The sequence below is a fragment of the Phyllostomus discolor genome, chromosome 4 (assembly GCF_004126475.2).
Source record: "Phyllostomus discolor isolate MPI-MPIP mPhyDis1 chromosome 4, mPhyDis1.pri.v3, whole genome shotgun sequence".
In the NCBI taxonomy this organism is placed as follows: domain Eukaryota; kingdom Metazoa; phylum Chordata; class Mammalia; order Chiroptera; family Phyllostomidae; genus Phyllostomus; species Phyllostomus discolor.
In genome coordinates this window covers 56,475,937-56,490,736 of record NC_040906.2, presented here as the reverse complement: position 1 = coordinate 56,490,736, position 14,800 = coordinate 56,475,937, and the positions used below count along the sequence as shown (strand labels likewise).

The 14,800-nt window shown below is 36.6% G+C and overlaps 1 protein-coding gene across 3 annotated transcripts in view; it reads left to right on the top strand.

Moving 5' to 3' along the window:
- The window catches only part of CSRNP3 (cysteine and serine rich nuclear protein 3), a 198,359-nt gene that overhangs the window by 109,472 nt on the left and 74,087 nt on the right, over window positions 1-14,800 (top strand). For all 3 annotated transcript variants that reach the window (XM_036023371.1, XM_036023373.1, XM_036023372.1), the window contains one exon: window positions 11,939-12,109. In XM_036023371.1, coding sequence (XP_035879264.1) covers window positions 11,962-12,109 — 148 coding nt within the window. In that variant the 5' untranslated portion in view covers window positions 11,939-11,961. The remainder of the gene's footprint in view (window positions 1-11,938; window positions 12,110-14,800) is intronic.

The following is a 14,800-nucleotide window of genomic DNA, read 5'->3' as shown; positions in this document are numbered from 1 at the left end:
GTGTTATATTAAATTCTAAATCATTTAGACTTTGGTGGGCAAAGGGAGAGAAATAAACATCCCTCTATACTTCTTCTTTATACTAAACTTCTGACACATACACATAACTAGTATATTGAGCATGGGAAAACAGAACATAAACAAAATTTATCTTAGTTTTTCTTATGTTCAGGATTTGGAAAATCATGTTTGAACTCCACATAAATTAGAAGTTGTTCTTGTTGCAGCAGTGAGACTCTGTCATATTAAACCATCAACAGGAATTTGAAATTACTTTGTCTAGTAGGAAAATGAGGAATTGCTAACAGGTGTGCCAAAGAAAACATACAGACTGTTTCTTTATTTATGGCAATTGACTAATCATTGGTGTCATATACCTACTCTTGCCAATTTCAGGAGTTGTGGTCTATTTCACTGTCAAATCCTGGAGCTCTGAGATTCTCCACCTCTCACCACTGTGCTAGCTGGGAAGAGTTATTACCTTGGCAAACCTTCAGCTCCATGCAAGCTTATGAATCCACATATTCATTTAGAATGCATTTAGTTATGTGTGTGTGTGTGTGCATGCGCATGCATGCACAAACATGCATACATTTTCAATTTCCACCAAGTCACACAAGAAAAGTAAAACAACTGAGCTGTCAATCCTTACTTCTTTGAAAATTTACTCATTTAATTATGTGTTAAGATACACAAGGTAGCTAATATCATACCCACTAATAGGTGTTCTCATCCACTCTGAAAATTTTTGAACTTCTGAAGCAATATTGATTCCATGAACTTAGTGTCAAAAGATGATCTGTGAGGACTAGTCCAAAATATTGGGGAAAAGCTTCTTATTCTGGACTTCGTTTGTCCAATAGCATTTTAAAAGGCCTGAGAACTACTTGAACAAAGCTGGGTTATATTGTTAAATACAATAAAACTTTGTAAATTTAGGGCAATTCATGAACAACTAAAAAACCAGGAAAATACTGTATATTGTTTTCTTGATAGATAAGTGCTTTTATTATGTATTAGATATGTGAGTTCAAGCTATATAAGGGAGTGTGAAGAAGCTGGATAGGATAGTGGTTAAGAGCTTAAGTTCAAGTTCAAGTTCCAAACCTGGTGTCATTTCCAAGGTATTATCTGCCTCTGAACAATTCATGTGGCCTTGGACGTGGTACTTGAAATTTGCAAGCTTCATCTTTTTTGATCTACAAAGTGGGGATAATTGTGTTTATCTTGTAGATTGTTTATGAAAATGAAATGGCATAATGCATGCCTGACACATACTAAGAGCATTATAAAGAATTGCTAATACTACTCTTTTTCAAACCATAGGAATTGATTCTCTTGTGTTGGTAAGGCAAGTTCAGGTAAAGCCTCGAGTTGGAGAATCTTGATGAAACACCTTAGAGGTCAGTGAATGAAAAAGAGACATTTTCCAAAAATAAAAACCCATGAGGAGTTCATTGGGGGCCATAGTGCTGAGAAGCGCTGTGGTGGTACCAAGCAGCTGAGAAGGCAGGCAGTCACTTTACAGTCATCAGGGTTCGAACTGTATGTGTTTCATCGGTACCTTCAATCTTTCCAACTGGGAGAACAATAACCACAAAATCCTCACATAGGTGGTGCATGTAGTTTTCTGAGTTCTCTTATTTTATATTCTTTTTTGGGGGGGGGTTAAGTTTTTAATCAAAAAATTTTGCTCTACTGTTTTTCTATGTCCATATTGATTTTGTATAATCAAGGCACTAGTCATTCATCTCTCTCTATCTAGAGTTCTTTTCTCATCCACAGACTGTGAACTTTCTATTATGGAGGAAATCTGGCCCAAGAAATACTCACTGAGCCAGTGCTGTTATGGAGCATAATGAATGTAATTCTACCTAATGACTTAAAAGTACTAATTTGTCTGAATCATGAAACATTCCCTATATCATGGATTTATTGCTATTTTAAACTTCCTCTGTATCAGAATGATGTTTAGAAATACTGAGTTAATTCATTTGGCCAAAAGTTTTTTCAAAAGAAATGTAGAAAATATATCTACATTTTTTTTTCACTTAAATGACTCGAATAACACACTTAGAAGCGCTTTTTGATTAATTTACATTGGTAACAAGTGTTGGTAAAATTGGTGGGGAGGGATATCATGATTCTCTGCTTTTGTGAAATTTAATTGTAATGGGGAAACCTCTAAATGGTGGCTTTCTGACTTTTAAAAGATTGTATGAGCTTGCTGTGACTTATTTCTATTGTAAACACATTTTAATTTGTGCTAGTAGAACTTTCACTGAGAATTGGAAATCTAGGTATTTAATCTTACAGTCTATGTCATTTTTACTAATTGCTGCTCAATGCAATGTCAGCTGCAGGTTGAATGACTGCGTATTGTTCTCTGTCTTAGGTAGCAGAAACCTCTATCTTGCTTAAGGTGGTGATTTCTTTTAAAGAAAGTCCAGAGTACTTTTCTCTACTTTTTCTAATTCTAAAATCTCTTTTATTTTCTGCATGGTATTTTTGGCAGGAGCCCAATGCATGGATGGGAATGGTCCTAAAGCTTGGCCGTGTTTGATTTTGATGTCCACTTTAGAATACTTTATGAGGCAAATATTTTTAAAAGATCCGTTCTGTTCAAACTATTCTGATGATTCTTCTGAAGGAAAAGGATATCATATCTCTTAAATATCCTTCGATCTACACTGCTAGTCTACTTCATTATTCAGTCAAGAGACTTTTTAAAAGACTGTAAAGAAACTTAAGTGCTAAGGAGAAAAAAAAGTATCACCTTCCAGTGCTGCAATAACAAGTCTAAATTCTTCATGTCTGTGTGGTCTTTTTTCCCTTAATGTGGTAAGTCTTGCAGTCATCTAAGGAATTAGGATAAGTATTATTCTTTAGTCTTAATAGCAAGCATATAAAATAAATTTTTTGTTGGTATAGTAGGAAAAATAAACTTACAACAAGCATTTGATCAATTTTCAACAGTTGCAAAAGCCTTACTATGTTTTTGGTTGATTTTTCTCTGCCCTTGCTAACTAAAAGAGCATCCTGAAAGTTAACTTTTGGGAAGGACTTTGGGCTTTCAGTCTGTATGTACTTTATGATACTGTGTTGCCAAATTCCAAGTAGTGATCAACTTTTAGAGTTAAGAAGCATTAAAAACCTAGTTCTGGCTATATGTAATGCATAATAACCCCAATAGCAGGGAACAGAAAATTTCTTGGGGTCCCTCCAGCCAGAGTCACTAAGAACCCCTTTACCATTAGTAAGTAGAGTTGCCATCCATCACTGTGTCAGCAGGGTGTAAATTACTTTAGCTGCTGCAATTTGCATACAGTGAGAAGAGGGTATGCTCATTAGAGGCTCCAGGAGGCTACAATTTTATCGTTCACTCCCAGGTAGTGGAGACTGCATTGCATTAGAGTCTGTCCTCTGGTTATGCCCTGCCCCTTGTTTTGATAGAAGTGGAAACTGAGAAGTGGAAAAAGAGAGAGGAAATCCTCTTATTTAAAATTAGGCCACTTGTTAGGAGCTGATCCAGGATTAGACTCCAAAGCGAAGACCATTCATTTACTAAGCAGGCTGTGGAGTATATATTCAGTCCATGAAGAACCTCATGGTCAAGGGCAAGAACATGTGATGTAAATCAGCAATTATGATACAGCATAAGTACTGCAAAAATATCAAGCAGGTGCTATGAATGCAGATGGATCACTTAACCCAGTGGGGTGCTGGTCAGGGAATGTTTCTTGGATAAAGTTTGGGTCAAGACTCTCAAGCAAATGATCTACATTTCTGAAATCTCGGTTTCCTTTATTAAAACTACCTTACATAGTTTGGGAAAAGATTGCAGGGAATAGGTACAAAGTATCTGGCCCTAGTAGGTACTCACTAAAGGCTGACTGGCATTATTATAAATGGAGTGAGGCACTCTAATTATGTTTTTGGAAAGACAGACACCGTTTTGAGGAAAATGTACTCAACCCAGAACCATTCTAGTCAAGTCTTCACGAAGCCACAAAGTTAACAGACAAGGCCAGTTTTGGCAACCAAGAGAGCACTGAAGAATGAAACCTTTAAAAGTGGTTGGGGATGTCCCCAGGAGATGCAGTAGGCCCTTTGGTACACATGGCAGAAAAAACTGAGGGAACTAGAAAGAAGCCTTCCCTATAGTGGACAACCTGGTGGCAAAGAGAACAGGAGGTGACAGCTGCCCACACTTCAGTGAATCACTTCTCCAATTTCTGCATATTCACCCAAGCTGGGGTGATGGTAGAAATCACCAGAGAAGGTTCTTAACCAAGTGTCTGTGGATAGATGGTATGCATTTGTGCTTCTCTGCACTTTTGTCCTGGAGAAAGCATTTCTTTTTTTTCATCAAATTCTCCAACTGCAAAATCATCAAGCTGAAAAGTGTTGAAATCCGAAGCACACCAAAACTCAAGGTCACAGGCAACTCTGGCACAAAGAAGACACACATAATGGGGGAACCCTGAATCATTTCTCAAACAAAAATATTCATGAAGCAAGAGTGCTCCCAGGGTTCTTGGCTGAAGCAGACACCTGGACAAGAGGTGTATTTGGCCATCTTGTGCTTTGATTCTCACATTGGCAGGTGACCAGCAGCATTTTTCACATTGGTGGTACCCCATGGAAACACCTTGTGGGATTTTACTTTGTAAAATCATTGCCAAATCCCTATCCTCTTGGTGGCAGATATGTTAATTTCTTGCCAATTGGATTAAGGCAGAAATGGCCCTCATATTGTGGGAAAAAGATACCTTTCTGTTGTTTAGAAAAATACATAAGCATTCTGAGAATGTGTGCAGTCACAATTGTTCAGGACATTAAAATCTGATGCCAACTTCTTAAAATAATGGTTATCGTATTTAGCAGAGCCTACAGCTGATAGTCAGTGTGTGATAACAGGGTAAGGACAGTAGTAGTGTCAGCATTGGGGCAGAACATCACAGGCTACTCAACATCATGGTTTAAAAATGAGGGATGAAAATATGTAATATAAACTAATGGGTAAAACTGTATCCTGATAGGAACAAAAGTGGATAACTGAAGATATCACACCAAGAAATAAAAATAACACATTTATTGTTTATTTTTAATGGAGTTCTCCCTTCTTAGACATTGGAATGAAACCTATACACCATCAGTTGAGCAATGTCCTCTTCATCCTCTGTCTGGCCCTAAGGACAATCTGGTTGATGAAGTGTGACATTGTGAATAACCTTGCTTTTGCCAGCTAAGCTCTCCCACCTGCTACCACAGATGAGCCGCACACCAGAATCTTCACCAACTTGTTTGCAATGCCTTTCATCTCATCATTTGAATTTGGTGAAGGCCGGGCCCATTGCTGATTTACACACAAAGCCTTACGTAATCAAAGTCATTGGAATAGAACTTTTACTTAGCTTCTTAGCTTTTTGTGTTTACTGGAAGAATTTGATGAGAACGCAAAATTAATTATTTTGTTCTTTGACAGTTATGAAGAAATATTCCCCATGTTGCAACGCAGGGTGTTTAACATCCTGCCTTGCTGTAGTCCGCCTCACCAGCTAGAAGGGTCTCTGTTAATGACCATTACAGTTAAAGGTCTCGCTCACTTTTATTAACTATAAAAGTAGCAATTGAGCAACGCACAGGGTAAATCCAGGCTTCCAGGTAAAAGTGAATGGAAGGCTCTGTATGCCTCCTTTTGCTCCTGACAGAGTAGCACATAACGCTCCTGGTTAAGCAGCCTCCGTAGAATAAGGACCTACCAGGTCAAATGACCAGAAACTCACAGCTCACCACCTTTTTCTCCCCATTACTATGTAAGGAAATTTTTGCCATGCCAAAATTACCTCCTTTTAAATATGTATTTCCTGCATCAATGATAGGCCAAGCCTGCCCTTCACCTATTAAACATCACCTACCTCTCACTTTTTTCCCCATTGTTTCATAAGTTCATTATTTACCTTCGTGATCTTATATGCTTTATTTATTGGGTTTTATCTGGTTAGTTGAAGGCAGAAATATGTATGGCAGTATCAGTTGCTAGGTGGCGTTTCTCATGTAGATATGTTTGTTGATTTCATAGTCATTCTATTTTCTAACCAAGAGCCAAGAGCACCAGTTAGGGTTGGCAGAGGAAATGCAGGGTGCCCAGTTAAATTTGAATTTCAGATACACAGCAAATAATACATAAAAATATATCCCAAATGGAATTTATTGTATCTAAAATTCAGATTTAACTGGGTGTCCTATATTTGTGTTTGCTAAATCTGGCAACCCTAAAGTGGTTCTGCATATCAAATAATTTACTCCTCAGAATGGAGGGATTGATGGTATTCTTAAGGCATTTCTTCTGTAGTCATTTCCTTAAAATATATAGCAAAGCATTAGAAATAGGGACAGATGTAAGAAGAAAAAAGGATTAAACATGAAGTGAATATAAATGTAATAGTAAGAACTCAATGTGTTACCTGTGGGAGCTGTGAAATATTTGGGCTGTCAAAAGAGGGATATAAACAAGACTTCAGCAAATACCTTAAGTTTAGCTTCAGCCGTCCTTCCAAAGTCACTAAAATGTTCGTTCTTACCTAACTTCTTGATTTGGCATTCTGTGCCATGCTCTCCCACTCATCTTCACTCTACATCCTTCTGGCTCTTTTTATTACCCCTAGAAATATATTAAAGAAAATAATTATAATTATAACCATAGGAAACCTGGTGTAGCTTATCAGCATTTTTTGGAGGAAATGGAAAAACACACTTCTTTACTACTTTTCATTAAATGTGTGGATCAATGGTTACATCTAATACAAATATGAAGTAAATACTATATGTTAGATATCCAAGATCACAGATGTTTATTAGAGTTTTTAAATAAAGTTGTTATTAATTAAATTTGACAATAGAAAGGGCATGTGGATGCAGGAAGAAAGGCACCTGTCCAAGCGGTGAAATCATGGGCTGTATTAATAAATGAAAAAATAAGATAAATCCGTGTTAGCCAGGGAGAGAATATTGGCTTTGAAATATAATTGAATTTATTGAAGCCTCTGAGTGAGAGAGTCTCTGGAGTATTCCCTAATTGGGTGGCTCCCTGCCTTCTCGCCATGTAGTTGAATGATCAAAGGGCTGGCACCTGACTCGAGATGGCTAAATCGTTGTTCACCCCTTGGAACATTAAACTTGAAATGTGAGACACAGAGAGCTGTTGCTGGGTTTAAACTTGGTAACAGTGGCGCTCTAGAGAATAGATCAAGGAATTTCTACAGCCATAATCCTAGAAGCTGTCCTTATTCATACATTTCCTCAATTGGGGATTTAGCTCTCTCAGATTGCATGAACTAGTTCAGTATTTTTCCAACAGATGTCTTTGTGCTTAAGTTAGCTAGAATTGGCCTTTGGGTTGCTTGCAAGCAAAAAAAAAAGTATGACATTTTGAGGTCAATTTCCTTTCTCCTTTTGATTCTCATTCAATCAGATACACCAGATATTTTGTTAGTCAGGAGAGAGAGAGTGGTGAATGAGATGGACATGATTTCTGCTTCACGGAGGCTTCAGTCCAGCAGAGAAAACAGACACCGATGAAGTAATTAAAGTATAGAAATGAAAGGGCTTCATTTACAAATATTTATTAAGCACCTATTATATATAAGGCATTTGTCTAGATCCCATGGAACACCAAGAAAGAAAACAAAGATCTTTGTCCTTAATTATTTTAGATGTGGGTGAAAACAATAAGTAATAAACTTGTCTTTCTGTGCAAATACATATATAAATAATGAGGATTCAGAAGGTGGTAAGTGCTATGGGAAAAGAAGTTTTAAAAATGAACCAACAGGAACAGTATATCAAAAGGCTTAGAGGCCAGAGAGAAATGACAGGGTGGAGAAACTGAAAGATTATTAGAGCTAAAATATTGACAGCAAGGTTAGTGGCTCAAAAAGAAGATGAGGAGGTTAGCCAAAATAGACTGTTAAGGACTTAATAAGCCATTTTGAGGATTTTGAACTTTATCCTAAGGCAATTCAAAGCCACTTAAGAGTTTTAAACTACAGACTGTCATGATCAGATTTGCATTTTAAATTTATCATTCTGCCGGCAACCTGGAAAACTCATTGAAAGCTACAGTAGTGGCTGGGAGAGAATAATCAGGAGGCTTTTGTCCTAGTCCAAGTGAGAAATGGTGATGCCCTTGACTAGCATGCATTTCAGGAATTGGGAAACATTAGCTGTGTGAAAATGGCTGTTATCCAAGTTTACATTCTCAGCTATTCATATTTAGAAAAATGAATACCAGCCCAGCTTTATCTTCTGCCTAAATTCTTGTATTCTTTACTTCCCTAGTGAGATAGGATAGACGATATAGGAGAAAAACACGTGCTCTGTTTACCACTCCACTGTTAGGTCTAGATTAAGGGTACATACTGGTAAACAGTGGGTCACCTGACCCTATAATTTGTTATGACATCTTTTACACTCATATTTTTTAAAGTCTATAAAACTAGACAGGTGTTATGCTTGGTTGCTGCACAAGCAATTTATCACTTAACCAGTTTTATGGGTGTATGTTGCTATTATGCCCTTCTGTAATTATTTAACATTTTAATTTCAAGCATAGATATTAATTCTACTCTAAGTGGTGAGTTCCTTCTTTTCATTGACCTGGGTCTAGCTCACACTCTTTCAGTCCCAAAAATGTACCCTGAAATTATATCCAACCTTCAGCTCCATTGTTTCAAGTCTTGCTTGTTCCAACTGTAATAACAAAGGGAAAAAAGACATTTAATTTTTTTATCATTACTCCAAAGGTTTCTCCTCTCATTCTTGAGGAAGTGAGAAAGGAAAAGTACCAAGTACCACCTTTTACCATATTGGAACATGGTTCCCCGTGGCTCAACAAAGTGTCTTTGATTCTTGAGAAATCTGCCTTTCTTAAGGAAGCTGGGGGGAGGTAGAATGGAGGAGTGGGGCTTAAGGACATGGCCTTTAACTGTTCCCATTGCAATATTTTATTTAAAAATGTACTTTTTGAAAAATAGGTTTCCATCTTGTATTACTTTGTGTCTCGGAGTTTCTCCCTTATGAATTACTTTGCATCTTGTTTGAAGTGAACCATTTTAAAATTTATATTCCGTCCTACTTTTATTTCAAGAACTTACTTAAAATATCTTTCTCTTTGTCGTGCTCAGATATGCATGAACACTTTATGCATTTCACACTCTTAGATGGAGGAAATAATATGCTAATTTGAATAGTGGTAAAATCAGAGTCAGAATAAAGATTTTATTCTCAAAAGAGTGGACAGTGCAACATCTTATTCAGTTTTCAGTTATCAGTTTTCTCCATTGTTAATACAAGGGCACAAAGACATGGATACTTAAACAGGCAGTCCACTATGAACTTGGGAGTCTTCTCAAGTCATTGGAGCCCAGCATAGTGGATGTTTGCTCCTTGAGGGCAGGTAACATGTTCGACTCCCTTTTGTATCCCCTCCTCCACCCAAGGAGTCAGGCATATGTATCAGGTCTGTCCAGAAAGTATCCAGCTATGTAATATGAAAAATAAAGACATTTATTGAAGAAGATACAAGATACAAGAAACATTGTACATAGGACAATGATGCCTCAGTCCCCTTCAAAGTAGGTACCTTGGGACTTCACACAGTTCTCCCAGTTACCATCAGCTACCCCATCACATTTTCCTGAATCTCACTGATGGTCTGAAGTCTCTTCCCTCTTAAAGGTGACTTTAGTTTTGGGAAAAGCCAGAAGTTGCAGGGCACCCAGTATGGGCTATAGGGGAGCTAAGTTACCTGGATGATTTGATGGTTTTACCAAAAAACTGCACAAGATGTGATGCATGAGCAGACATGTTATGATGAAGCTGCCCATCACCAGTTGCCCATAGCTGCAGCCTTCTGAATCAGCTGAATAGTTTTCATGGAGGAATGCTCAAGCTTAATATAAAATTTATGCATATCCATTGCTCTACTCACTCAGTCATTTTGACTACAATGACCACACCATACACATGCTCACTGAGTGGCATTACTACCCCCACTGACTAGTACAGTGAAGTTGTCATTGCTCACACATGCATATTCCAGTCCACTCTCCTTGGCTGCCAGGTGACATCAGTGTCACACAAACCATTCTCGTTATATTAACAATGGTTGGACATTTTCCAGATAGACCTTGTATACCAGTTTCTCACCACATGCTTAGATGAGTGGAGTAAATTGAAATTAAAGACTTAAGAGACATCTTGTACTATATTTAACTTTATTAAAAATCACACCAAAGACCACCAAAGAAGAGATTTTGACTAAGTATTGAATGCTGGGCTGTGTGACTCTCTAGGGCTAGTATATGGTCATACTCAAGAAAGGAAAAGTCCAGAGAGAAGCTGTTGGAGAGCAGACTAGAAATTAAACAAGTGGTCTTCCAATTTGAGTGTTCATCAAGATCACCTAGACAGCTTCATGAAGCAGAGTACTAGGCCTTACCGATTCAGAGAATCTGGAGAAGGGCCTGAGAATTTGCATTTCTAACACTTTCCCTCCCAGATGATGCAGACTCTGCTAATCCAAGTAGCCCACTTGAAAAAAAGAAAAAAGAAATGACTGCATTAGACCTTGGAGAGCTGGCCCAGCTAAGGGGATCTGGGCAAGCTGCTTGCTCTGTGATCTGTGCAGAGAAGGGGTGATTTCAGAGATTGCTAAAGGAGGTATCTAGATCATGTAGCTAATTGGACATCAGAATAGTTCTATCTTGCTTCCTCCTGATCAAAGGATTGGTGGCTATGCTCTGGCAGGTAAAGGAGAAAATGGGTTCAAGAGCTCAACTGAGAGTCAAACAACCTGACAAATGAGTTAGAAGATGGAATGCATGGAATTGACTTAGTAATGCTTTCAGCTAAGTTAACCTAATTTATCAATGTAAAAACAAGTCCATATATCTAAGCTAATTTATATGGGTTTTCCTGATAATATCCTTACACTGCAAGGAAAGTTTATGTCCTTCAGCTGACTGTACATATGTCAAGGTAAATGGGGAAGGTGGAGAAAGCTCAAGGAGAAGGGAAAGCCCATTCATCCTACAGAAAGGATTTAGGAGAAACCATGCCCTCTCCCCACTCACTCTTCCCACTCAGTGTTATCTGCCAGGTAAAGAGCTTCAGCCACTAGGTATCCTGGGGACACATTTCACCTTATTGTGAGCTTGCAGTATTGAAATGGAAACTGCCTAGAATTTAGAACTGATTTCATATGCTTCACTGTGCCCAGTTAATTAGGGTTCTTACATTTTAAAACTTGAGTATGATTTTTTTTGCATACTTATCTGTTTTTTCCCAGATGAAATTTTTATAAGCAGTAGTCATTTAGGACTTTGGGGGACAATGGCATTTATTTTCATTGCAAAATTTTATGGACTCAGGGTTTTTTTAAGATTTTATTTATTTTTAGAAAGAGGGGCAGGGAGGGAGAAAGAGATGGAGAGAAACATCAGTGTGAGGTTGCATCTCATGCAACCCCTACCGGAGACCTGGCCCACAACCCAGGCATCTGCCCTTAGTGGGAATCGAACTGGTGATCCTTTGGTTCACAGGCTGGCACTCAATCCACTGAGCCACACAGACAGGGCAGGTTTTTTGTTTTTTTTTAACTTGTCAACAAAAATGAATAAAGGTATCATAATAAGATGAACCGTGTCAAAAAAATGATACGTTGTGGTAACCAAAATGGTCAATGCTCATATTTAATCTAAAGTAATTTGTGCTGATTTGAAAATATTTTTTGAGAAAAACTGGTTAGTGATCCTTTCATGGTAAAGCTCAGCTCGTGTATAAAAGCCACATAAAAAAAATGACTCTGGAGACCTTGGCTACACATCCAGCGGTCAAACATTTCAATGCTCCGTTGCTCCTGTTCCTGTTACAGGTACATGTGACAGTGCTGCAGCTATGAGTGGAATTTTAAAGAGGAAGTTTGAAGAAGTTGACGGCTCCTCACCCTGCTCCTCCGTGCGGGAATCAGACGATGAAGTGTCCAGCAGCGAAAGTGCTGACAGCGGGGACAGTGTCAACCCGTCCACCTCTAATCATTTTCCCCGTGAGTACGGGTGCCATACCTGAAGCTAATTTTCTGGTTCTACAGGGAAAATAATTGCACCATCTTTATCATTTTTTCAGAAATGAGATATATTGGAGGCAACAGTGGATTCCTTTATTTAGGCTGCTTTTGGCAGTGGATTAATCAGTTGTATTAATCAGCTGATTCAATGAAAAAGTGACATTTTTATTTTTATTATTATGGTTATTATTATTTATTACTTTTCAAAGGAAGCACCAACCCTGGGAATAGATGGGAAAAGACAAGTACAGGCACATCACAATTCATCCTCCTATAGCTGAAACAGTATTCTGGATATTCTGGGAGGGGAGAAAAGGGGATATATTTGGGAGTTGAAGGTCTAGGTCAGGATGAGAAAGAAGAGCTCAGCCAGCCACGCATTAAGAGATCGTAAAAAGTAGCAAAACTCTCCGAAGTGTTCAAGCACATTCAGTTTAGACCTCTTTCCTACTGATCCTTTTATTCTCTCATCCCCAAGAATAATGTTTAAAGCCCACAAAGAAAGAAAAAAAATGTATGGCTTCTCTTTGATTCCTTTTTTTTCTACCACACTTTAACAGCATCCCTTCCTACCAAAGTATGAGGTTAGAATGAATGATGAGAAAAATTCATGAATAGTCTACATGCTAAAGAAAACTTGCTAGTAATGACTGAGTAATCTTCTTGAATGTATGTCAACAGAAAGATTGTAGCATGTCATGATATCATGATAGATAACTAGTCATAGCTTTTTAAAAAAATTTTTTGATTAAGTAGCTGATTATATTAATATATGATTCTATAATATAGAATTTATTTTGGAAATGTGACAACCCAGAAAACCAGAAGAATTAATCATATTTTGAAGAGGTTGATAAGGAATTCAATAAAACTGTTGAACATGAAACAAATATACTAAAATCAACAGCTTTCTGGTAAGCAAGCAAAACTAATAGAAATTATAGTGAAAGGGCAATTACAACTATTATAGCAGGGAAAATCATAAAATATTTAGGGACAAGGATATTGTGTGACACTAGCTGATCTACAAATACATCTACATATGTTGTGATGATATGAATAGTCTTATGTTTTTGATTCAAAAGCAATATTTTTACCAATGTTGTCTTAAATTAATAGTGGTAATAACAAAGGCATTATCACCTAACACAGTTTTGTGAAGATCCACAGAGTAGGTGACATAATTCCCATGAAAGAACATTGTAAAAATGTCAAGTACACACATTATCATAAGAATTATGATCAGAGCTAATACTTACTGGGTACACAGTATGTTACAATAATTCTTTATATAATAATCCTTGAAGTACCACTCCCTGCAATTTACAGAGGCTTAGAGAGGCTAAACATCCTGCCCAAGATCACACAGGATTTGAGCCTACAGATAAATATACTTGTTCTCCATAGTCTTCAACTTTTTAATTATCTCATTCTGCCCTTTAATCATATATTATTATTGGACATATCATATCCAATGTCCAATCATATATTATTGGACATATCTTTAAAATACTACTCATTATGAGTTATAAAAGAATGCTTGAACAAGTGAAGAGAGCATATCTTTCTGGTTATTATGATAAATAAAGCTATTAAAGCTTTTTATATTATTTATAAATAAAATAGGATGATCTCCATAAAATTGTCAACTGACTTTTCTTAGAAGGTGATAGAATGATAAAAATATATTTGGAAAAATAAGCTAATGAGAATAAAGGAATATTTTAAAAAAGAAACCATAAATGTTGAGAAGCCATTCCAAACATGAAATCATAATAAAAAATTATATAATTTAAATTTTTTGGTACTGGCTAGATCTAGGAAAGTTTAGAAAATCTCAACATGTTATATACAAGAATTAAATATATATAAGAATATAAGAATAGAGTATTATAGAACAGTGGGAAAGGGAAGGAGGATTTAATAAATGGTTGTGGGATTAGAGTTTGAAAATGAAGTAACAAATATGCCAAACATATGCCAAAATACATTTCCAGATGGATTAAATAGAGATATATATTTTTAAAAGAAATCATGGGGGAAGGTGCGTATTTATCAAGCATTTGGTGAAATAATTATATAACCTTTGAAGTAAGAGAAAATAACTCACATTGCAATATACTTAACATATTTAATAATACAAAAACATTAAACTTACTTGCTACAAAAAAAAGCCCCAAGTAAACGTAAAACTGATATCTATGTTGGAAAAAAAATTGTGGTTAATATTGAATAGGGTTATTTTCTAGAAGTAGTTTAAAGAAATGTCTAATTTTTTTAGATAAATATCAAGACACACCATACAGATAATCTACAAAATAGAAAAAAATTATTAGCAATTATTTTTAAGCATTTAACAACAATTGTAATAATGCAAATTAAAACAATATGAGATATCATTAGTATGAAATCATGGAAATTTCATCTTCATGAAATTAGTGATCCTCTATCCAATGAAAAATACTAATACTTAAGTGCTGGTGAAGGTCTCAGCACAAATCATAGGTACATACGTTACTGATGGTGGTAGTGAAATTTAGGAAGCACTTTGGAAATATAAGAGCCATAATATCCATATCTTTAAGCCTATACTTCAGATAATTATCTGAAAGGGGAAGCATTGCAAATAAAAGGGAAAGATGCATCAAATGAAAATGTGGGTGCTTCATG